At 37.2% G+C, this 22,971-nt stretch overlaps 1 protein-coding gene across 4 annotated transcripts in view; it reads right to left on the bottom strand.

The window, feature by feature from the left end:
- The window catches only part of Zmym4 (zinc finger MYM-type containing 4), a 115,106-nt gene that overhangs the window by 78,268 nt on the left and 13,867 nt on the right, over positions 1–22,971 (bottom strand). For 3 of the 4 annotated variants that reach the window (XM_076934191.1, XM_034502175.1, XM_076934190.1), the window contains one exon: positions 9,457–9,502. In XM_076934191.1, the coding sequence (XP_076790306.1) occupies positions 9,457–9,502 (46 nt within the window). Of the gene's footprint in view, positions 1–9,456; positions 9,503–15,547; positions 15,607–22,971 lie in introns of those variants that run through there. The other variant, XM_076934189.1, reaches the window with a different exon arrangement.

Here is a 22,971-nt window from a genome sequence, read left to right as displayed (position 1 = left end):
AACGACTAAGAGTAGAATCTCTGTGTCATTCCAGACCTGGAGGAAGTCATCTCAGGTTTTCCCAGTTTCACAGAATGTTCAGTATCTGTTTGCTTTATGTAGTTTTTACTACATGGAAACATGTTACTTCACTTCTTAGTTACTTTTTACTGTGAAGGGATGCTGAACTTTTTATGAAGACTTTCAGCATCATTTGAGACCATGTGGTTTTTGTCTTTAAGTATATTTTTATTCTGAATTATACTTCCTGTCAGGAAGAAGCAGGGTTTCAGCACCTGATGAAGGAAGACAATGACTGCTGCTAGGTATGGTAGAGTCTCAAGAAATTTTATTGTAGATAAAGGGAGAGCACTACCAGAGGCAGGGGCATCTTGGAGACTCCAAAATGAACCTGACCCTGAGCCAGGTGTGAGGAAGGAGGGAGAAGCAGGAGAGTAAAATATAGACAAAAGGGCCAAGTGAGCAAAATAAGTGAATTAGATAGAGACGCCACTGGGGGAAGGGCAGCCCAGCCTCGAGGCTGTAGAAATTTGAGCAGAGGGTGAGTATGCCAGACACACCGGAGACCATGTCCACTATGACATATTAAATAGGCACCTCAGCTAACCATTTTCCCGGGATTTGAGACTAAGTAATGTACCTTTAATAAAATAAAGTTGTTCATGATATATGGACTTCTTGATGTGTTCTTAAATTCAGCTTGCAAAAGTGTTAAGAGAATTTTGACTCTGATCAGAATAATTAATATATTGGGAGGGGGGTATGCGCACATGCGTGCACACCCTTATCCAGTCCAAAAGAGAATGAGTTTGGTGGTGGTCCTTCCATTTCTATTTTACATAACAGAGAAACACTGATGTAAATTGTTCACTTAAGATTTAGTATAATCCAGAAGTGAATGTGTCCACTCCTGGGCTGAGCTTTGTTAGGAGACATTTTATTACTACCATTTCAATTCCACTGATTGCTCTGGATCTGTGTTGTTTAATTTGAAAAGTCCTATGTGTCTAGGAATTCATCCATTTCCTCTATAATATTTTCCAGTTTTTTGAAACTCTTTTTTACTAGAATCTGTAGTAACGTCCCCTTTTTCATCTTATTTTATTAGTTTGGTACTTCTCTGTCTTTTCACATTAGCATGGCTGGGGATTTTTCAATACCTGTCTTTTTCTCTCAGAGAATCAACTATGATTATATGGACTGTTCTTTTAGTTTCCATTTCATTACATTTTTGCTTTAATCTTTATTATTTTTTACTGTTTACTACTTTAAGGTTTGAAATTTTGAAGTGTATATCATTAGGTTATTTATTTGAGTTATTTCTGGAGTTTTGCTTTTTTTTTTAAAGATTTATTTACTTTGTTTATATGAGTACACTGTAGCTGTCTTCAGACACACCAAAAGAGAGCATTAGATTCCCATTACAGATGGTTGTGAGCCACAATGTGATTGCTGGGAATTGAACTCAGGACCTCTGGAAGAGCAGTCCGTGCTCTTAACCACTGATCCATCTCTCCAGCCCTTGCTTTTTGTTTTTTAAAGATTCTCATATTATGTAGCCTTGGCTGGCCTATAACATGTTATATAGATCAAGCAGACCTTAAACTCACAGAGATGTCTCAACTCCAACCCCCAAATGCTGGGATTAAAGTATTAACATGACTGACCTTTAAATTTTAAAAAATTTATTTTTAATTATGTATTTTATTATATCTGTGTAGATGGGCATATATACATGAATATAATTGTCTTTGGAGGTCAGAAAAGGGTACTGGACTCCCCTGAAGCTGAAGTTACAGAGACTGTGAACTGCACATATGTAGACACTAGGAACTGAACTCAGGTAAATATGCAAAAACAGTGTTCTGCAAGAATAGTATGTATTTTTAACTGCTGACCCATCTCTCTAGCTCTCTATTTTTTTAATGTAAGCTACTTTAAATAATGTACTGGTGCGGTTTCTAGCATTTATCTTGCTATTGACTTCTAGTTTTGTTGTACTTTAATCTGAAAAGACAAATTTAGATTCTTTCGTATGAACAAATATTTGTTTTGTGTCTGAAAATGTACATTTAAAGAAAGTCCCATGTGCTGCTAAGAATACACATTCTGCTTCTACTGGATAAAATATTCTACAGATATCTACCAAGTCTTTTTGAACTGTAATATAGTTTAACTGTTTAATATACTAAAACATTGAGAATTGTATTGTCTTTCAAATAATGACATCTCAGTTTTCTACCAATTATTATGTCCCTAAATAAATTTAATACTTTAGTTTCACCCTTTCCTTACACACACACTATTATGTGCTATGTTTATTATTATTTTGGGGCTTGTGAAACATTTATTTCTAGCCAGGCAGTGGTGAGTCCTGCTCAGGAGGCAGAGGCAGGCTGGGCCGATCTGTGAGTTTGAGGCCAGCCTGATCTACAGAGAAAGTTCCAGGACAGCCAGTACTGCAAGGACATATATCTTGAAAAATCAAAAGCGGGGGCTGGAGAGATGGCTCAGTGGTTAAGAGCACGGACTGCTCTTCCAGAGGTCCTGAGTTCAATTCCCAGCAACCACATGGTGGCTCACAACCATCTGCAATTAGATCTGACGCCCTCTTCTGGCTTGCCTGAAGACAACTACAGTGTACTCATATATGTAAAATAAATAAATAAAATCTTAAAAAAAAAAAAAAAGAAAAAGAAAAGAAAAAAAAAGAAAAAGAAAAATCAAAAGCATTTATTTCCTCAAGTATATGTTTACAGGTTGTTTGCCTATGTGTACATATGGGTGCTGTGCACATGCATAGTGCCTGTAGATGCCAGAAGAGGGTGCTGGAAACCAAACCCAACTCCTCTACAAAATATCAAGGACTCTTAACCAAGCCATCTCCTAAGCCCCTAGTTTTCTTTGAGATACTCCTATTATAGCTACAGCCAGCCTGCAACAACACACTATGTAGTGCAGGCAGATCGATATAACTTAGAGTCCTCCTGCTTCAGCACCTAGCACCTACCACCTATTTCTGAATTGCAAAGAATTCAATTTGCACAAACAAAGAAATAAAAGGAGCTAAGCAATGGCTGGGTGGCTAAGTGCATCTGCTACTCTTCCAAAGTGCCAGAGTTTAGTTCCTAGTTTAGTCAGGTGGCTCACACTGTTTGTAAATACAGCTGCTGGGGGGGGGGAGAGTCGAAGTATCTGACCTCTCTGGCAACCTATATTCACAATACATATACCCCATACACATACAGTAGGCAGAGGCAGGTGGATCTCTATAAGTTTGAGGCCAGCCCAGTATGTACAGTGACTTCCCAGACATCCAGGACTCTTTAGAAATAACTAGTTTCAAAATAATAATAATAAATCATTGTATCAGTAGTAAAATAAATACTTTTAAAGAAACAGTATGACTTAAATAACAATTACTGAAAGAAATAAAAATTAAGTTACTAAGAAGATTTTTTGTTGTTTTGCTTTTTTTTTTTTTTTTTTTTTTTTTTTTTTGGAGACAGTTTCTCTGTGTAACCTTGGCTATCCTGTTATTCCCTCTGTAGACCAGGCTGGCCTCAAACTCATGGTGATCTGGTGATCTGCCTTCCAAGTGCTAGGATTAAAAGTCTGCATCACCATCACTCAGCCTACTATAGAGTATTTTAAAGAGTATTATTGTATAGCAATGTCCTAAGATAAAACATTCAGCCCCACTCCTTAAATTATGGAGGTGGGTGGGAAGGGTGCACTGGAGTTTAGGTACCCATGATTAGAAGCACTGGATATGTTAATTAGAGAACATCTCTCTGGTCTCTACAGGGAAGTGAAGACTCAAGATATTCTAAATGGAGACTCTATACTTGGGAAGTTAACAACTCAAGAGCTTTATCAAGTCCCTGAAACACATCAGATATACTAGATCCCTACCTCTCTAATTCACAGAGCTTATGTAAGCAGAAGAACTATTCTCATTCGGAAAACAGACAGCATTGAGCTGTCTAGAGGAGACACATCAGCCAAGTTACCTAGAAGAAGCAGAAACCAGCCAGACTGCATGGAAACAAAATAAATTTAAAAATTAAAAAAAAAAAAAAAAAACCCACCCTCTACCTACTGAGCTGCTTGCTTACAAGCACTGGAGTGAACTCCAAGACTCTAAGTTGTTACCTTGTGAGTGTCACCCATGCTAGGGTAGAATGTTGGTAATACCATTTCTGCCCCAGAGGGAGAAGGAGAGGGGGAGGGGGAGAGAGAAAGGGGAGGGGGAGGGGAAGGAAATAAGACAGTTCATTCGGTGATGAATGGATGGATGAATAGATAAATAAGATAATTCATTTACTAAGACTCTGGTGGTATCCATATGCAGATTATCACCCGATCTCTACTGTCACCAGTTTGCTATCTGGGGTGAGTGGACCTTTATTCACTAGTGGTACATAAGTATTAACCATTATCAATTTCTGTAGTTGATGACACAGTATCAATATTTAATAGATCTGCCCTATCAATACAGCTCAATTTTTTCTTTCCTCCTCCTCCAACTCCTCCTCTTCCTCTTCCTCCTCTTCCTCCTCCTTTTTCTTTTGGTTTTTCCAGACAGGGTTTCTCTGTGTAGCCCTGGCTGTCCTGGAACTCATTCTGTAGACCAGGCTGGCCTCGAACTCAAAAATCCACCTGCCTCTGCCTCCCAAGTGCTGGGATTAAAGGTGAGCAACACCACTGCCTGGCTCTTCTTTGGTTTTTTGCTGTTGTTGTTGTTTTTGTTTTGTTTTGTTTTTTTAATGTTTCTCTGTTTTACAAGACATGGTTTCTCTGTATAGCCCTGGCTATCCTGGATTTCATTTTGTAGACCAGCCTGGCCTCAAACTCACAAAGATCTGCCTACCTTGACCTCTCAAATGCCAGGATTAAAGGAGTGCACCACCATGTCCAGCTAACATAGCTCAATTTTAAGAATAAATACAACTAAAGAACATTTTCTAAGGCTGAGTATATAGCTTAATGATAAAGTGCTTGCCTGGCATGTGTGAGGGCCTGAATTTGATCTTCACTATAAAAAAAGTGAATCAATTTAATTATTTAATGGGGTGAAGACACTGATGTGGTGCAACAGGCTCTTGGGTGTAGTGGCACACACCTGTAATCCCTATACTAGGAGGTTGTGCTAACTAACTTGACACAAGTCATCAGAGAAAAGGAAGCCTCAGTTGAGAAAATTACTCCCTTTCTTAATTAGTGACTGATGGAAGAGAGCCTAGCCCACTGTAGCAGTGCTATCCCTGGGCTGGAAGTCTTCGATTCTACTTATAAAAAGCAGACTGAGAAACCCATGAAGAGCATGCCAGTATGCAACACCCCTCGATGGGGCTCCTGCCTCCAGATCTCTCCTGTTTGAGTTCCTGCCCTGGCTTCCTTCAATAAGGAACTATGATGTGGAAGTATAATTCCCCAACTTGCTTTTGGTTATGGTGTCTCATCAAAACAATAGATACTTTGACTACATCAGAAGCTTAGGCTAAAGGATCACATATTTAAGGCCAGCCTGAGATACACAGTGTGATCCTGACAACTCAAGTGCCCGGATCTGTTTAGAAATGTGCTTTTTTGTTCTTCTCCATATCTTATCTCAGTTTGGGGGAAAAAAAAAGCAGTCATCCTAGAATAAATAAATATGGAAGTCACACACAAACCGTGTAACACAGAAAGCTGAAAATCCTGGATTTCAGCAACCATGAAGCCATATTATCACCAGGGGCTTCTGTATTATGAGAAATAGATGTCTTCCAGGTATGATGGCTCACATCTATAATCCCAGCACTGGAGGAACTAAGGTAGGATGCAGGATTAAGTCCAGCCTGAATTATACAGTGTGAGACTAGCCTGGGCTACAGAGTGAGATCATGTTTCAAAAAGACAAGAGAGAAGCAGTGCTGAGCAAGTCTACAGACATGAGTTAATTTCTGGAACCATGTAAAGTGAACAGAAAGCACCAAATTGAAAGTTGTCCCCTGACCTTCCAATGTGTGCTGTGACACACCTGGCCCCCAACTCTGGGCATACAATAATAAATATAAATTACAACTAAAATTAAATGAAAGAAAATTATAATAGGAGTGGAACCCATTGTTTCCTAATTAATAAAACTGACAGTATGTTTAAAAGAACGAGACGCATGTAAATGGAATCCAAGTCTTCAAAGACAGCAGCAGATTTCTGACCCTTCTATAACGTAACTATCCAAGGTGTCGCATCTTCATTTTTCCAATATAACTTTTCTTTACCATTCAAGAGAGAAAAATATACATATGGCTTTTCACAAACTAGTATAAGTAAACAAAACAAGTGTTCTGAATCTAAGGAACTATTTCATAAACAAATTAGCAATTGTCTCAGTTTTCCTTTGAAACTGTTAAGTTTGTTCTCAATGACCTTAATTTATCAATGGTATTAACTGTTATTTAATGATGATTTGGAGATCTCAGGAACTTTAACTTAAAGATTTTTTTCCACAAATCATTGATGGAAGCTGGACATGGTGGTACATGTCTTTAATCCCACACTTGGGAGGCAGAGGCAGGTAGATTTCTTGGGAGTTGGAAGCCAACCAGGGCTACATAGTAAAACTGTCTCAAAAAAGAAATAATACAAAACAAAATAATGAATATAAAAAAAAATCATTTAGTTCACTTCTATTAATAGCACACAGAATTGAGCAAAGGTATATTTACAGCGGACATTTTGAAATTATTTGGTTTTTAAAAATACAGTGAAAGCTGTGGCACACCTTTAGTCCCAGCACTCAGGTGACAGAGGCAGGTAAATCTCTGAATTCAAGGTCAGCCTGGTCTACAAAATCAAGTCCAGGTCAGCCAGGGCTCTGTTACAGAAAAAACCCTGCCTCAAGAAAAAATTTACATATGCGCATGCGTGTGTGTGTGTGTGTGTGTGTGTGTGTGTGTGTGTGTGCGCGCGCGCGTGTGTGTGTGTGTGTGTGTGCGTGTGTGTGTGCGCGTGCGTGCAGGGTGTGTGTGTGTGTGTTGGAAAAAATAGTAATAAGATATTATGGTAGAGGGAGGTTAAATTCTAGCTGCTATATTTTAATATCTTACTGCTTTCCTGACCACCAATGATGAGTTCAAAGATAAAAGAAATCAAATTGGCCACCGATCACAATCTTTCTATATAACTTGCAATTTTTAATGAATATATATAAAAGAAAGTAATAAGAAAACAGAGAAATCTCTACTCTAGAATTCAATTCATATTACTCTAGTATGTATATTCTTTTATTGAAACTGACAATAGTATCAAATTAGTTTACAAAATTGTCATTTCTGTTTGCTGACTGAATTATTCAAATTGAAAGGACTGTTCAATGTTTTGACTTAAGCTTATTTTTTCAATACGAGATTTTATAATACTGTCAAATAAATCCAAAACAGAAACTTTTAAACACAATTATATAAAAGTAATCTAGAGAACTCCAAACGGACAAACTTCTGGCGGATAGTGTGTTCAGTGGTTAAAGCACTGGATGCTCTTATAAGGACCAGTGTTTGATTGCACACACATGACAGCTTACAACCATCCATAACTCTAGGGGATCTAACACATACCAAACATGGATGTAGTACACAGACATACATGCAGGCCAAATACCCATATACATTAAATAAAATGTATTTTAAAAAGTCAATAAAGAGTTTAGATAGCTCAGCAGTTAGAGCATATACTGTTCTTAGAGAAAACCTGAGTTCAATTTCAGCACCTATGTTAGACCATTTGTAAAGAACAACATCAGGAGGCTCTGATGTTTCTGGTCTCCTCCAAGACTTGCACGCATATACACATACAAAAACACACAGAGACACAAAATTTTAAAAATGTTTTTTAAAAGTCAGTCAAGGAAGGCACAGTGGTAAATGTCTTCATTCCCAACACTCAGAAGGTAAAGGCAGACAAAAGTCTCTGTGAGTTCAAGGCCAGCCTTATCTACATATATTGAATTCAGACAAGCTTGGACTATACAACGAGGCCCCGCCCACCTAAAAGTCAAGCAAACAAAACTGCTTTCTGGAAGCACTACAAAGACAAGAGGCCTGTGATCTTTTTCTGAAGATTCTAAAATTGTTCTTTACTTCATCACTATTACTGTGAAATACTTTGTTGTACATCTAAAATGTTTCTTCTGAGGATGGAGTAATTTGTTCAGGGACAGAGCACTTCTTTGGCTTATTTATATGAAGCCCTGAACTTAAACCTTAGGGCTACAATCAATCAATCAATGTGTGTTTCTTCTACCTAGACTCTACTGCTTGAAACAAGGACATTCAATAGCTAAATCTACTGAAGAGTAGAAGAATTAGTCATTATTAGCTATCATTCAAAAAATGTTAGCAAATTAATTACAAAGAGAAGAAACACCAGACAGTGGTGATGCACGAGAGAGAAGAAACATACTCATAGATCTGTAAATGGAGATGAATGTAAAATAAAAGAAATACGTTTTGGGTTTACAGGCAGGCAGTAATGGCACATGCCTTTAATCCCATAACTCAGGAGGCAGAGGCAGGCAAATCACTCTGAGTTCAAAGCCAGCCTTGTCTACAAAGCAAGTTCCAGAACAGCCAGAGATACACAGTGAAACCCTGTCTAGAAAAAAAAAGAAAGAAAGAAAAGATTTCTAGATGACAAAAGTTACCATGCTTATAAAAGTGCAGAAACATTCTGTAAAAGTCATCAATTCTAGTCTTAGTATTTATTTTACAGAAATACTTGAACAAGTAAACAATATATTTAGCAAAAGATATTCACTACTGTTTATAATAAGAAATCAAAATTCTTTGTATGTTTATAAAAGGGAAGCTGGTTACAATATAGCCCTGTAATAAAATACCCAGTAGCAATTAAAAAGACATACACTAGATCTTTTTTCACTGATGCAGAAAGATGTCTAGACACGTAAATTTAAAAAAGCAGGAATAATATTCATGTGGTTCCTGAATGTAAATCTCATATATTATATGTATGTATACATTTATAGAAAAAGTCTGGAAAGATATATATTAAACTCTTAAAGCTCATTAAATCTTTTGAAAATAATAATAAAAGATATTTATTTTCTACTTTATTCATTGTGCACTGTAATTGAATGTATTACTTTTATAATCTATCATACAGCATCTACAAAGACTGAAAGCTAAGAAAAAAACTGTAAAAAATGTTAAGTACAAACTATACCATTCATATCAATACAAAGTATTGCTATATTTTAACATAATTTAAACTGAAAGAATATTTACTTAAAAAAAAATAGACTCTAAACACCTCAACTTTATGACACTGAAGCTAAACCAAACTGGACCATCACACAATTCAATACTACTGACTAAACACTCTAATGGGGAGTACATGCTAAAGCTAGACCTAACTATCTAAAGACAACTTGTTTTCTCAAATAGTACTTACAGTTTTCTACAATTTCATCAAAAACTGCATCACTTTTCTGTTCAAACTGAAAAAGAGAGAGGGAGAAAAAAATAACATTACTCTCAAATATTTCAATCTTATTTTTGGAATCCCCTTCTCCTACAGCAGAATTCCTGCTGATCTTAAAATCAAAAGTCAATTGTGTTACAGTGATGCCTCCTGTTGGGCATGTAGGGTCTAAGACAGAAATAGAGCCAAGTCTGAGGTAATTCCACATTTTTAAAACAGCAAACAGAAATAAAGCAGAGGCAACTCCTGGAATTCATGATAATCTTTGCTTCAGCCTTCCAAGTGCTGGGATTCCATAAGCCACCAACAGCTGGCAAGCATTTCTCAAAGACAGTTAGTGATAGAAGATTTTTTAAAGATAACACTAACACAACTTAGAATCACACCGGGAAATGACACTAACTGATGCCAAGAGACTCACCTTTGTGATTCCAATAAAGCTACTTCTTGGTTTTCACAAGTATTTTTCTATGAGTACATAGAACACAATATATTTAATATGCTAGGATCTTCAAATGTAATTTAAAAAATTAAAACCCGGAAATATTTAGCTCTACGTGTCCTTCACTACTCTACTTTTCTTCTCATCATTACTCAGCCATAGCACTCTTACCTACCAAAGACAGATGTCATCAAAACTCCACACACCCATTAACAATAAACTGAAGCTGGCAAGGAACACCAATGGTTTATAATCTAATTATTACTGTAATGGTAATATGATTATTACAGATGATTACCAAATTTGTCTTGTTTTAAAACTAAAGAAATATAATGTGTTTTAAAAAAAAAAAAAGGAAACAAAGCATCCACATCTGCAGGTCTGCGCTTGAAAAGCCCAGAACTGTAGTATCAATACCAGAGTGAGGAAGTTATCAAGTAGTTGGCAAGAGTTTAGTAAGAATAGGGAAGACAGAAATACATAGCATGTTTTTCTCGAGAAGAATCTAGATTTAGCAATATATAGAGATAGGTACATATGTGTGACACGAAAACAGACGACTAATGGAGGAAGGAAGGGGCCAGCAAGGAGGTGAAGAGAGACGAAAAGCACAAATAAAAAATAATTAAAAAATAAATTTTAAAAGGCCTTGGAGACTTAGATGAATAGATGAAACATCCCAAATTAATAAATAATAAAAGCCATTTACAACAAACCTATAGACATTATATTAAATGAAGAAAAACTGAGAGCATTTCCTCTTAAATCAGAAATGAGACAAGGATGACCACTATATAGTGCTCAAAGCCTTAACTGTATCAATTAAAAGGAAAAAAACAAAAGGGATAAAAATGGAATAAATCAAACTATTCATATTTGTGAGTGATATAATTATTTAAAGACTGTGTCTACTAAAAAACTCTTGGACCTAATAAATGGTACGAAATAAATATTTAAAGAATAAATAAAAAAAATAGCTTTCATGTGTATCAACAGGCTACTTACTACTCTCAGGAAATTAGAGAAAGTATTCCATTTAAAATAACACTCTCCTACACACAAAAGTATTTAGGAATATATCTAACCAAAAGAGAAAGACTTCTTCTTTTTTTTTTTTTTTTTTGGTTTTTCAAGACAGGGTTTCTCTGTGTAGCCCTGGCTGTCCTGGAACTCACTCTGTAGACAAAGCTGGCCTCAAACTCAGAAATACGCTTGCCTCTGCCTATCTTGGAAAAAGGGTTTATCATGCCAGGCATTGGTGGTGCATGCCTTTAATCCCAATCTTGAAAAAACAAAACAAAACAAATTATACTACAGAGCTATAATGATACACTTCCTGGTACTGACATAAAAGTAGACAGGTAGACCAATGAAATAAAGGATCCATATTTAAAACAGCAATGCTGGGGGGCTGGAGAGATGGCTCAACACTTAAGAGCACTGACTGCTCTTCCAAAAGTCCTGAGAGTTCAATTCCCAGCAACCACATGGTGGCTCACAACCATCTGTAGTGGTATCTGATGCCCTCTTCTGCTGTGTCTGAAAACAGCGACAGTGTACTCAAGTGTACATGCATAAACTAATTAAAAAACAAACAAGAACAAGCAATGCTGCTCGGCATGGTGGCTCATATCTTTAATACCAGCTTCTGGGAGGCAGAGGCAAATCTCTGTGAATTTGAGGACAGGCTGGTCTACCTAGTAGTGAGTTCCAGGACAACCAAGACTATGTAGAAAGACCCTGTCTCAAAACAAGACAAAACAAAACAAATGCTATGCCCACTTAATATTTAACATTTTAAAAACCTACTCAACAAATGGTACTTACAAAACTGGATTTTTACCTGCAAAAAAGTGATATTAGATTTATATTCTTCACCTGTACAAAAGTCATTTCAAACTTGATTAAAAAGGGGTCAAAGAGATGGTTCAGCAATGAAGAGCATCCGTTGCTCTTGGCAGAAGATGTGGGTTTAAATTCCCAGTACCCACATGGTAACTTACCACACATTCCAGAGGAATCCAACAGGCATATACATACATGGCATGCATACATGTACACAGACAAAAGGTTTTCACATGTAAAGTAAATCTTTTTTTTAAAGAAAATTTTACTGGATCAAAGACCTTAATTTAAAACCTGAAAACAGCCTGTCAGTGGTAGTAGGCAGATCCTCTAAGTTCAAGGCCAGCCTGGTCTACAGAGCAAGTTCCAGGACAGTTGGGGCTACCCAGAGAAACCCTGTCTCAAAAATAAAACAAAAGAAAAACCAACAAAACACACAAACAAACACACACACACACACACACACACACACACACACACACACACACACACACAGAGTCAATGATCATTTTTAAGTGTTCAATATCCCTAGCCATTAGGGAAATGGAAATTAAAACTACTTTGAGATAGCACCATAGCTCAGTCAGAATACTATCATCAATAAATCTAACAACAAATGTTGGAGAGGATATAGAGAGAAAGAACCCTTATTCACTGTTGATAGAGTTACAAATTAATATAACCATTGTGAAAAGCAGTTTGGAAATGCCTCAAAAAATTAAAAACAGAATTACCACATGGACTACTTATCTCACTCATAGGCACATACCCAAAGAACTCCATGCATACCACAGAGAAACTTGCAAGCCCATGTTTACTGATGCTTTATTCACCATAGCAAAGAATTATAATAGTTGTCCACCAACAGATGAATAGTAATGAAAATCTGCTGTGTATATAAAATGGAATTGTATTCCATTCTAAACAAAATTTTAAATTTCCAAGAAAATGAACAGACTCAAACCATGTAATATTAAGCAAGGCCACACAATCCTAAAAAGGGGGGGAAACCCAAGTATCTCTCACGTAACATCTAGCCAATAACTAAAATATGCAAGTTTATAAAAAAAAAAAAGTGCATATAGGTCCCATATAATATGCAGAAACATTCCACTCTACCCATAAATCAGTATCTCACTCAGCCACTCTCAGAGAAGCTTCCTTTTGCTGGGAACTAGTACAGAGAACCAAACAGGCCAATGTGCAGAGGGACAGGAGACTTTAGAATACTCAGTCACATATGGAACGTGAAACCAGTCTCCTAAGGACTTGGGGAATTATGCAAAAGGAAGCAAAAAGATTCTAAGAGTCAGAGAGGATGGAGGACACCAAAGAAGCAGGGTCTTGTAGACAACAGGACTGACTCGTATACAGAATCTGTTAGCAGCATGCAATAGGACATGCATATCTCCAAGCCAGATGGAATCCCAGTGCTGAGATAGAATAGGCAAGAGCAATCTCAACTAACAATCACTTTCGAAAGAAAACTCAGTGTGTTTCAACAGTTTCAGTAGGTGTGCATAACACACTTAAGGGCAGCTCCCATGCCCAGAAGTTGATGGCCAACACAAATCACAACTTGATGGTATTAATTTTGGAGATTTTCTGTCTCATATTACTTTGTTTGGGTTTTTGGGGTTTTTTGTTTGTTTTTTTTTGGTTTTTTTTTTGTTTTTTGTTTTTTTGCCTTACTGGTCATTTATTATACATTATGATTTTCAATTTTTTGTTTTTATAGCTATTGTTGTGTATAGATATGTCTCTCTGTGAATATACACTTCTCATGGTTTGTTGGTTGGTTGGTTAGTTGGTTTTTTTTTTTTTTTTCTGGCTTGTTTTATTTGCCTGTTTTGTTCTAAACAAAGACAGAAACAAGGCATGGAGCTAAATGGGTAGAGAAGTGGGGAGAATATAAGAGGAAATAAGAGGTGAAACCATAATAAGAATATATTGTATGGAAAAGAAAGTATTTTCATTTTAAAAAAAGGTGGGGGCTAGAGAAATGGCTCAGTGGTTAAGAACATCAACTGCTCTTCCAGAGGTCCTGAGTTCAATTCCCAGCAGCCACATGGTGGCTCACAACCATCTGTAATGGGAATCTGATGCCCTCTTCTGGTGTGTCTGAAGTCAGCTACAACGTACTTATATGAATAAAATAAATAAATCTTTAAAAAAAAAAAAAAAAAAAGGTGGTGTTGGAGAGATGGCTCAGCAGTTAAGTACTCTGCTCTTCTAGAGGTTCTGAGTTCAATTTCCAACAACTACATGGTGGCTCTCAACCATCTATGCTAGGATCTGATGCCCTCTTTTCTGATGTCCACTTCTGTCCTGCAGGCATGTATACAATAGAGCACTCATATATAAAAGTCACATAAATCTTTTTATCCAAAAGTCACATGTGGCAGAGGAGAGCCAACTCCTGCAATTTGCTTTCTGATCTCTCTAAGTGAGTGCATGTGTGAGCACACAAGTGCACACAGACACACACACACACACACACACACACACACTAAAGATAAAATCCTTAAGTAAAAAGAAAGCTGCGTGATATAGCTCAGAACATTTGCCTAATATATGTAAAGCACTAGGTCCAAATTCCAGTATGCCAACCCCCACAAAATTCTGGTTCACAAAAATACATACAAAAGGTTCTGGGGGGCTGTAATTGTTACTAAGTAGTTAAATATTTACCTGGCTTGTTTGGCAAGGCTCTGGATGTGAACTTCAGAACTATCCAAACAGTGAAAAAAATTGGAAATAAACTTAAGAAATGTAGAGAGTCGTAAAAAAAAACTATGAAAAACAAAGATTTATTACTATTTATGTGTGAATGTATGTCACATATATGCATGGCCACAGAAGCCAGAGAGAGAGGACTGGATCCCCTGGAGCTGGAGTTATAGGAGGCTTTAAGCCACCCTACATGGATACTGGAAGCTACCTTGGGTCCTATAAAATAGTACTCGATCTTACCTGCTGAGCCATCTTTCCAGGAACCTTCTAGTATCTTAAATCTAAAAGGTTATGGATACCCTTTCTTACATATTTTTTAATTATTATTAGCATACAAGGGCATGTGCACACTGTGTGCGGCAGTCAGAGGATAACTTTCAGGAGCTGGGAATCTCCCCCTTCTACCATGCTTAGTGCTGCTCTATGTATTCCAGGATAACTGGCTGGTGAATTTCCAAACGATTCTCTTGTATCTACCTCTCACGTCACCATTGAAGTTCTGGGATTACAGATGAACACAACCACATCTGGCTTTCTATATGGAGAGAGGGGGGTGTTTGTTTGTTTTTTACACACTGACCAATCTCATGAGCTTCTTCCACCAAATTTTGTTAGTTTGGTTTTTTTAAACTAACATGTTTTTATTTATGTGAAAGGTGAGGGAACCAGAGTACAATTTTCAAGAACTGGCTCTCTTTTTGCCAGGTGGGTTCTAGGAACTGAGCTTAGATTGTGGCTTGGTAGCAGGCACCTTCACACACTCAGCTAACATGCCAACCCAGTATAAAAAGTTACCATTAGGGCTGATGAGATGGCTCAGTGGTTAAGAGCACTGACTGCTCTTCCAGAGGTCATGAGTTCAAATCCCAGCAACCACATGGTGGCTCACAACCATCTGTAATGAGATCTGATGCCCTCTTATGGGGTGTCTGAAGACAGTGACAGTGTACTTACATATAATAAATAAATAAATAGTTTAAAAAAAAAGTTACCATTATTTAGCATTGCATTTATGAACTCACTACAGCTATAGTTAGTTACCTGTTTAAGATCAAGCCAATAAAATCAGTCTGTATCCCAATAGGCAGTATACATTAGACCTGGAGAATTCCAAAAAAGAAGAGAGGCCATGAGTGGTGAAGAAGTGGGAATGGGAAGCTAGGGGTGGATATGATCAAAATAAGTTGTTTAAGGGCTGAAGAGTTGGCTCAGTGATTAAGAACACTTTCAAAGGACCTGGTTTTGGTTCTCAGAACTCACAACCAATTGTTATGGATACTATCACAGGTATCTCTTTGATGGTTGTGCAATAAATTTATAGGAGTGCAATAACTGTACTAAAAGTCACTGGTAGTTATAATTTTCATGGATATTTGCCAACTTGCTCCCGAAAACAGCTGTTCTAACTTTAACCTACATGAGTGCTCCCTTCCTTACAGTCTCACAATACTGGTATTATAAATACATTTCACCACTGTCACCTGAGATTTGCAGAAAGCTTTATATTCTTGGCTTCTGTTTTTATGGTCATTTCTACTCTCCAATCCTCTCACAACTGTCATAGTAATATAAATTATTCTCAAAAAAAAATCTTCATGAAATAAATTGTAGCTCACAGATTTTCAATTGTGTGCTATAAAAAATTTAAAGATGAATAAAAATGTTCTTAAAACTTATTCATTATGATTTATACATTTTAAATATTGTAAGAATTCAAAAGACTACTTCCAGGTTCTCTACATGACAGAGATGAAACTTCAATATTATCTTACAAATAATTTTTCATCCATAAATCAACTCAATGAGAATGGATACAAATGGAATCAATGAGCATGAGAGTTCTACCAATTTATTTAGGCCTTTTTTTTTCCTTTAAGAACTGGTGCATAGTTTTTAATGTCCAGAGCTTACTATTATTTTGTAAATCATTCATGTTTTTGTTTCCTACCTCAATCTACATAACTGAAAAGTAGCATTTCACTTCAATCACTTGCTACTGGTATGTAAGTATGTAGCTGAAATTTTTACTTTGAAGCTTTCACTTGTAATCGTGTGAAAGTCATTCATTTTAACAGCATTTTTGGATCCCTGGCGATGATAGTGTTCATCTTTAGTCCCAGGACTAAGGAGGCAGAGGCAGGCAAATCTCTTGAGTTCAAAATCAGCATGGTCTACAAAGTGAGTTGCAAGACAGCTAAAGCTACATAGAGAAACCTTAATTGAAAAACCAAATGATTGGGGGGGGGGGGAAGGGGGGAAGGGAGGGAGGGAGGGAGGGAGGGAGGGAGGGGGGGAAGGGTTGTATATGTAACTACATTGTTTATAAATAAAAACATCTTTACTTCTTTCTGATCACTATGCCTTTTTTATTTATTGAATTGGCTGTGTCCTAGTACAAGTGGTAAAGTGGACATCCTTGCCTTATTTCTAATTTAGAGTAAAAGTATTCAATTTTTACCAAGGGTTATAGTAACTGTGGGTTATAGTAAGTAACACTGGGCCATATAACTGTAATACAAAGCTAAGTCAGTCACTGGTGTTTTAAAGAGCCACTGAGAGCCACTGAACCCTAAGCACTTGGCTTGGATGACCAACAGTTGTGCCACACATATACTAAGTGCTACATCACCTCTGAGAGTCCAGATGCATTTTGTCCCAGCACTGCCCTTCCAATTAGATGTCTATGAACAATTGTTTACGCTCTTAACCTCATATAAAGCCTAAGCCTAGACCTAGACAAACAATTTAATGGACAAAACCCCCAAGTGCTATTTGTTAACACAGACACAAACCCCTGACATACACTAAGTATAACACAGACCAAACAGCCCTCATCATCCCTAATACCCTCTCACACTAGGTAGAATATGGCATTGAAAGGCCTTTTCTCTCCCAGCCTCTGCCTAGGGTGCAGAAGTCAGTAGCTGGTGACTTGCCTAAGGCAGGCAAATGGGATCAAGGTTAAGGGTAAAACCTAAGCCTTAACTTTCTTTCTCTGTATGGCTGCCTCAATCCTGGCATATTCCTTCACTGGACAAAAGAAAGCAGCTTAAGGTTGACAAGAGGGTTCAACAGGTAAAGGCACTTGCTGACAAGCCTGACCACCTAAGTTCAATCCTCAGGTTCCAAATGGTGATAGAAAAAGAAAAATAACATCCGAAAGTTGTCCTCTGACCTCCACATACATATCATGGCACATTCATGCATGCATGTGTGCACATTCACTAAAATACATAAATGTAATTTTTAAATTTAAAGTATGCCTTTAATCCCAGAACTCAAAGAAGCAGAGACAGGATCTCTATGAATCTGAGGCCAGCCTGGTTGGCCTAGAACATAATGAGTTCTAGGCCAACCATGGCTACATAGTAAGACCTTGCCTAAATAAATAAATAAAATTTTAAAAAAGAATAGCTTTTTTAAAACATAGGATTTTTGGTATGGGAGATGAAACTTAATGACAGACTACTTGCCTAGGACATGTAAAGTCTTGGGTTCAAAGCACTGCAAAAAAACAAAAACAGTTAACAGATACAAAACTTTTAAATTCTTATTTCTGATAAACTGGTCTACTGAAGCATTTGTTTTACTTCTTCAAGACAGGGTTTCTTTCTGTCACCCTGCCTCCTAAGCACTGGGATTAAAGGCATGCACCACCACTGCCCTGCTCCCTATTTTCATTTCTAATAAAGCAACTGTGCCTTTATTTTCCTTTTCTTCAATCAGTCTACTTAGAACATTTTTCACATTGAACTTAATTTCGCACAAGCTCTTTTATACAATGACCCATCTAGTTGCTTTTTGAGAGTCTCAGTCTGTAGCCAGGGTGGTCTGAACTCAAGTAACGCTGCTGCCCTGGCCTTGCAAGTGCTGGAATTATGAGGGTGAGCTACCACATGACTATCTTGCAGCTTTATTATTTCCTTCACTTCCTTTGGTTTACTGTACTTTATTTGCCTAGATTCCTTTGTTTCTTTTTAATTTATTGGGACAGGGTATCATGAAGCCCAGTCTGGCCTGGAACCCTCCATGGCACCAAACCTACAACATCTTTATGATATGTCTGTATATCAATGTCAGATAAAGTAGACTCAAAGAAAGCTTTTTGTAGGCATACAATTTAGCATAATCATCAGTAAGACATAATTCTATAACATGAAGTTTTTAAAACAACTTTAAAATGCATGAAAACATCAAAATGAAAATTAGCAAGATCTGCAACTATATTTACTAGATATATAGTACTTGCCAGCTATTAGTACAACTAAAATGAAATCATATTTTAAACAATTTCATCAATCAACTTGCCCTAATTTGTAGAAACATGATTTCAAACAGCTAAAGCATACATGTATATGCAGTCTATGTAGAAAGAACACCATGCTACATCACAAACTGAACCATACATATCAGTACAACATCAAATAATTGAGTTTAAACAGAATGTTTTATCTCACCTCAGTTATTAGGAATCAATAACAAGATAATTATAATGCCAAAATTTGTTAATTAAAAAATACTTCTGTATAATCATATGTAAAAATAAAAACTGTGGTGGTTCATGCCAATAATCCCAGCACTGCGGAGGCTGAAGAAGGAAGGGTTACCCTACAATCAAGACCAGAGCGGAGTATATATTCAGCAAGAGCCATGACAAAAAAGAAAAAGAGATCTTGAAGAGTGGGGAGATATTTTGAAGTAAACAAAACTTTCCACAAGTTTTGGGTTGTATTTTTAGCAGACCATAGAGAATGTTATATTCACACATTCACCTCCCCACCCCCACATACACACATACAATAAGTAAGACTGAAAAGATTAGTCAGCTGTTAAAAAGCACTTGCTGTTCTTGCAGAAGACCTCTGTTTAGTTCCCAGCACCCAAGTGGCCAGCTAACCATCTATAATTTCAGTTCCAGAAGATTCCATTATGTCTACTGGCCTCCAATTCCCTTTACTAGACTCTGTGGGTGGCAAACAGACTGTACACATATATACACACATACATACACACACACACATACATACATACATACATACATACATACATGGAAAATACTCAAGTATATAAAAAGTAAAAATAAATAATACATGTATTTTCAAATTAAGGAGCCAGCAAGCAACAAGGTACTTGGTGGGTAAAAGGACCTGCTGCCAAACCTGATGATCTGAGTTTAATTTCCAAAACACAAACAGAAGGAGATAACACCCTAAGTTAGTCTCTGATCACACATTTGTGGCATGGTGCACACATAAGCACATGCACACTCACACAAATAACTTTTTTTTCCTCAACTTGAAAGCTATTCTCCTCTGCCTTGTTTTATGTAACAAAGTTAACACTTCTAAACCTTCTCCCTTTGCCACTGGGCAAAGTGCTAAACTATGTAAGTAAATAACATTTAGAGGAATACTCCAGAAGGGTCTTCTCTTCCCATTGCACTGTGCTTACCTGCTTACTCCAGTAATAGCCAGTGGTGGTGACCCATGCCTTTTAATCCAATGCTCAAGAGGCAGAGGCAGGCAGGTCTCTGTGAAGAGGCTAGCCTGGTCTAGAGAGCAAGTTCTAGAACACCCAAGGCTACACAAAAACAAAAAAACAACCATGCCCCAACCAAAAAAAAAAAAAAAAAAATAGAGTACTGTTAACAAAACACCTCTAACAGCTTACTTGGTTGCTGGTAGAAATTTAAGACAATTAAAGTCATATTTAATAAAGTTGAATTATTAGAGTTTCACTAGTATTATATTGAAGATGAAAAAAATCACAGGCTTAAGGAGACAAAAGCAATGGAGTGAATTTATAATCTGCATACCTATTATGAAACAGTATTTTCCCTGCAAATGCCTAAATGGGCCACTGTTGTAGAAAGTGGGTTTCTGAGGAAAACAGCCATCTTCAGATCAGCTGTGCCTGCTTGTATACGTCCATCACAATCAAGCTTAAATGGACTATTCACATTTCTTCATAGGAGGAGAGGGAAGAGAGAATCACTGAACCTTCTAGACACTCCTGGCCATTTGTACTCAGCCCTAATTGCAAAATGGCCTCAAGGTCTCCAGAGAAGTGAGTGTATAGACTACAGTTACCTGAAAGGGCTCCATTTATGCTTCTAGGGAGAAAGCCATTATTCTATGCTGTATGAAGACTTTCCAGTATGGCTGCTTTGGGGTCCACATTCCAGCAAGAAACTTCTTCATCCATGCTCTGTAAGTAAGCAAGCCTAACACTCATTGGTTCCCCAGGATAAACTTTGGCGAAATAGTACTTTGAGTTTCAGAAACAAAACAAAAGCAAAGAAAGAGTAAGGAAATCACATAATGTATTTTTTTAAATACTATCATAGGGAAGATGGCTCAGTCAGTAAATCACTTGCTTTGCAAGCAAGACAATCTGAATAGGAGTCCCAGGACCAACAAATTTAAAAAAAAAAAAAAAAAAAAAAAAAAAAAAAAAAAAAAAAAGCCAGGTATCGTGGCATGCGCCAGTAAGTGATGGGGAGGCAGAACAGGGCTCCCCAGACAGAAAGACACATGCTAATCAGCAAAGAACTGGGCCAATTAAAGACCCTGTCTCAAAAACAAGGTGAACAGCTCCTGAGGAGCAACACTCAATTATTATCTCTGGTCTCCACAGACATGCATACATGCACACCTAAATGCAACAAACACACACACACACTACTACTACTACTACTACTACTAGAGAAGAAACCGTGCAAGAAAACAACAGGCTAAGGACACAATCTCCACTGGAAAACAAGGATGACTACAAAGCAGCAGGGCTCTCAGCTAAATCATTAGTATGTTATCATATAAAATAACAGGACTTCCGTGAAGAGAAAAGCAACAGGATCAAATGTCAAGCAGAAATATCTCTTGCCTGAAGGTGTGGCACATGTCTTTAATCCCAGCACTTGGGAGGCAGAGGTAAAGCAGATCTCTGAGTTCAAGGCCAGTATGGTCTACAGAGCATGTTCCAGGACAGTCAGGACTACACAAAGAGACCCTGTCTCAAAAAAACAAAACAAAACAAAACAAACAAAAAACCTCTGCAAATCAGGCATAGGTTTGATTAGATCTTTTAGGGTTTTGTTTTGTTTTTGTTTTTTTTAATTTTATATATATGATTGTTTGGCCTTCACATATATAATAAGCATGATGTATGCCAGGTGCACTCAAGAGGCCAAAGAGGGTGTCAGATCCCCTGGAACTAGATTTATAGGCAGATGTTAGTCACCATGTGGGTTCTGGGAATTGAATCTGGGTCTTCCAAAAAAAAAAAAAAAACAGTGTTCTTAGCCATTGAGCCATCTCTCCATTCCCATTTTAAATGATCTTAAAGAGGAAATTTTTAGCCAGGCATCCTGGCACAAAAATAAAAACTACTCCCTTGAAGTAAGAAAAGGAAAAATAACGACCAATATACAGACACAAAGTGAACAGGAAATAAGCAACTGGGACAATCTCTAACTGTAACTTATAGCTTCTCTGGGAACCGGTGAGTAAATAAAAGCACTTGATGAAAGGCAAGAATCCCACCACAAAAGTAAACCAACCTCTGAAAGTTGTCCTTTGACCTTTACATGTACCCCATACACATATGTTCACACAAAACATTAAGACACACACACACACAAGTTTTTAAAAATGAGGAAAAAGTTTCTCTTGAACTTAGAGTCTTGTCTTTAAATGTTATTTATAAACAAAAAGTACAAGAAAAAAAAAGAGAGAAAGAAAAAAAGTACAAGGAACTCTTCAAGAATTGGTTCATTCTAACTGAGCGGTAGTTGCCTTTAATCCCAGCACTGACTGAGTTCCAGGATAGTCAGGGCTACACAGAGAAAACCTGTCTCGAAAAATCAAAAAAAAAAAAAAAAAAAAAAAATCAACAACAACAAAAAAAAAAAAAAAAAAAAAAAAAGAAAGAAAAGAAGAAAGGAAAAAGAAAAAGAATTGGTTATTTCTAAGGCTAGCATAGTGGGGGGTGTTTGTTTGCTTGTTTGTTTTTCCAGACAGGGTTTCTCTGTGTAGCCCTGGCTGTCCTGGAACTCACTCTGTAGACCAGGCTGGCCTTGAACTCAGAAATCCACCTGCCTCTGCCTCCTAAGTGCTGGGATTAAAGGCGTACGCCATCACTGCCCGGCTCTAAGACTAGCATAGTAATATGTAGAATTAAAAGCAGAGATAAATCTAGAAAAACAGCCTTTCAAGTACTACTAAAGGTAAGGATTCCTTTGAGGAAACACACACACGTACTTTCTTTAAAAATTAGATGATTTATTTTCACGTGATGTGTATACAAGTTCTGCCTGCATGTATGTATGTACATATGTATGTATGTACACAATGCATATGGCTGGTGTCCACAGAAGTAAGAAGAGAGCATCAGGTGCCTTGGAACTCAATTATAATGACGCTATGCCACCACATGGGGCTGGAAATCAAACTCTGCTTCTCTTCAAG

This window comes from Arvicanthis niloticus, chromosome 5 (genome assembly GCF_011762505.2).
Source record: "Arvicanthis niloticus isolate mArvNil1 chromosome 5, mArvNil1.pat.X, whole genome shotgun sequence".
NCBI lineage: Eukaryota > Metazoa > Chordata > Mammalia > Rodentia > Muridae > Arvicanthis > Arvicanthis niloticus.
Note: the sequence above shows the minus strand (reverse complement) of the source record. Positions and strands in the feature narration are given on the sequence as shown.